Source organism: Mangifera indica, unplaced genomic scaffold (assembly GCF_011075055.1).
Source record: "Mangifera indica cultivar Alphonso unplaced genomic scaffold, CATAS_Mindica_2.1 Un_0022, whole genome shotgun sequence".
NCBI classification, from domain to species: Eukaryota; Viridiplantae; Streptophyta; class Magnoliopsida; order Sapindales; family Anacardiaceae; genus Mangifera; species Mangifera indica.
This window is the reverse complement of record NW_025401114.1, coordinates 83,077-86,089: the sequence shown is the minus strand read 5'-3', so window position 1 is coordinate 86,089 and position 3,013 is coordinate 83,077. Positions and strand designations below refer to the sequence as shown.

General features: G+C 27.9%; 1 protein-coding gene across 1 annotated transcript; it reads right to left on the bottom strand.

Moving 5' to 3' along the window:
• Positions 1-740: 740 nt before the first annotated feature.
• Positions 741-1,925, bottom strand: LOC123206010 (bidirectional sugar transporter SWEET6a-like). Its single transcript, XM_044623101.1, has 6 exons — positions 1,883-1,925; positions 1,738-1,774; positions 1,432-1,651; positions 1,193-1,354; positions 979-1,098; positions 741-901 (listed from the first exon to the last, which is right to left on the bottom strand). Exons 1-6 carry the CDS (start codon positions 1,923-1,925, stop codon positions 764-766), a joined length of 720 nt encoding a protein of 239 aa, XP_044479036.1. The 3' UTR covers positions 741-763.
• Between the last annotated feature and the right edge of the window lie 1,088 nt (positions 1,926-3,013).

The window sequence follows — 3,013 nt, the reverse complement described above, 5'->3', positions numbered from 1 at the left end:
ACGACAATTAATTATCATTTCAAAAATCTAAAAAGCATACATCATATTGATGTTTATTTTGCAGTTATGATTTGACTATATTATTTGGTATGATATTGTAATATATATATATATTAATAGGATCGAATATTATTTAGGTTCATAATTTTACTTTATTGATATCACAATTTTTTTTTTTGTTACTTAGATGATAATTCACGGTCGATTTGCTACTATTTTTCAAAAAAATAATAAAAATATAAATATTTTAATTATATATTATTAGATATTATTTTATTTTTAATTTAAAATTTTTTAATACTGTTATGATAAAAAAAAATATAAGGTTTTAATATAATAAGAGATGAGGTCAAATAAATGTTAATATAAATATATTCTTTAAATTTCAAGAGTATAAATAAATGATTCTTTTTGAATTGATACGAGAGATTGAAATTTTGAGTTCTCTATTAATAAATGTTTTTTAGTTAACATTTTATCAGTTTTTTTCAAGATTAAATCAAATAATTTAATTTTTAAGTATTTAAAATATTAAATAAACTCTTTTAATTGATAAATATATCTAACCAAATAAACTTTTATTATTGAAATTATCATTGAAACTTATACAAAATGGTAAGTGACATCCAATATTCATGTATTCAAAGTGTCATTATTGAAATTTTATATTATAAAATGTGCCAACTTGGATTCAATAGAAATAATGGACCACATCAAAACTTTGTTGAACTTACTGCTAAAAAAATCAGCATGATAGATTAATTTAAGCCGTGGGAGCTGTAGAGAGCTGAACCGCCGGCGGCTTTTCGATATCTTGGCCCTTTCTAGGCGTTGATCTATAGTACACGCCATATATAATAAGTTGCAGAAGACCGAACAGTGCTCCAAGGCCATTGCTTATCTGCAAGAGCAAAACCAAAATCATCTGTATGTTTTTTGCACTAGTGCAAAATTATTATAGAGAAATATTTGGTTTACCAGAATAAAATAATCCAGCTTGATGAGAGCATAAGCAGCCCAGATACAGCCATTAGTGAAACCGGCAAGTGAGAGATAGAATGGCATGTACTCTACGCTCTTTGTTCTTATAACTTTTTTCTGTAGAAATCCACACAAGAAATTAAGCTTTTTCAACTTTTTTTTCTTCTGAATCAAACCAGCAGACTTAGGTTGGGGAGATGGGAAAACTTACCACAATGGTGAGTGGTGAAGCATACATGATAATGTTGAAGACATCGCAGATAATTCCCACAAAAAATGACCTGCTTTCATGGGTGTGAAAAGCCACCATTGTAATTACAGCTATTATCAACACAAAAACCACTTCCCCAGAAAGTCCAATCGCCACCTTCTTCTGCAAATAGATAAAAAGATTAGAAATTTTTATCAAATGAGCGAATTGTCTCTACTTGTGACAATAAACATATATACCCTTCCTTTGTTCTGATGGTCGTAGTAACAGAATATTGATAAATATATCAACTCCATCACAAGGCCTATGACGTTGATGGTGATGACCAGAGTGCTGTCAGGATGAACAAATGGAAGACCATAAAGCATCCAAAACATGCAATTCATACATGTTGCTATATATGCATAAGGCTGAAACTCCTCCACTGATTTCCTCTTAATTATTCGCCAAAAAGTTGGACTGTCAAAACAATTTAATTTTAAAATCAGGGTAATTATCCATTACCAAAATTAACAGTTTTGATAAGAAAACCAGAAATCAGTTACGATGGCGAGAGGAAGAGGCCGAAGGAGATAACATTTCCTGCATCATAACCAAATATTTTCATTAAACAAAAAAGCAACTGAAAACACACACACACAAAAAAAAATCATTGGTTTTTTGTAGCAACAACACAAGTAAAAAACAAACCGATGATGCCGACGATATTGCGAGCAGTTTCAGCATTAACCATTATGAGTGAGCTGCTTCTGTGACAGAGATGGTGAGATTTGTTTTGAAAAATGAGAGGGCATATATGTTGATAATGTGGAGTTGTTAAAATAAAGTCTATTCTCTTCTGCAGTCCTATTTGAATGGGCGTAAAATCCGTAGCTCATTAAAAGACTAATTGCAGTTTGTTATGATGTGGAGTTTTGTACACACCTTACAAGCTTATTAATGGCCAAAAGACTATTTCCCACCCAAGGTTTAATCTAAATCTAATTTTTTATCTATTAATTTTTAAAAATTTACCTATTTAATAATTTTAATTATTATAATAAAGTTTAAAAATACTATTTAGAGATTTTTCTTTGAATAAAAAAAATTAATTTCTTTTTTATACTTTAATTTTAAAACTAATTATCTTTCATCTAACTTAATTTTAAAAAATTATTTTTTCACTTCTATTATATAGGGTATTGTGGGTTTTATATTTTAGAGTTATTAGCCACCTCTCTCAAAATTTAAAACATTATATTTATACTCCAAAAACTTCATTTCACTTTTCTAATAGTTGTTCTTCTTGACGATTCACTCTAGTGACATCTTCTCTCTATCTCTAGTGGTTTTTCAACACAAAAACCATCGAATATTCTATCAAAATGGCCAGATTTCATGGCATGGATCTAATCAAAATTGGATCTTACTAATTAGTTCAATCAAAAATTAGTTTTTAATTTCATTCCATTTCTATTTAATTGTTAGCCAATTAAAAGTTAGTCAAACCTAATAAAAACACGGTAGTACTGGAAATTGTTTAAACTCAAACAATCGGTGGTAAATAATAAATAATTTTCTTTAACATTTTTCAATAATTAAAATATGATTATAAAGTTAAAAAATTTATCCGTTAATATCTTCTTTTTATTAAAATTTTCTTTATTTTTTCAACTATCGGAGAGATAAGATTAACATTTTTCCTTTTTTACCGGATATTGTTTTTACCCTTTTTTTTTTTTGTATTATAAACAACAGTTAAAAAGTTTTCTTTTTTTTTCAATATTCTAATTACAGCAGGAAAGTTGTTTTCGTGTGTTATTCTTTCTCTGTTTTTTTTTA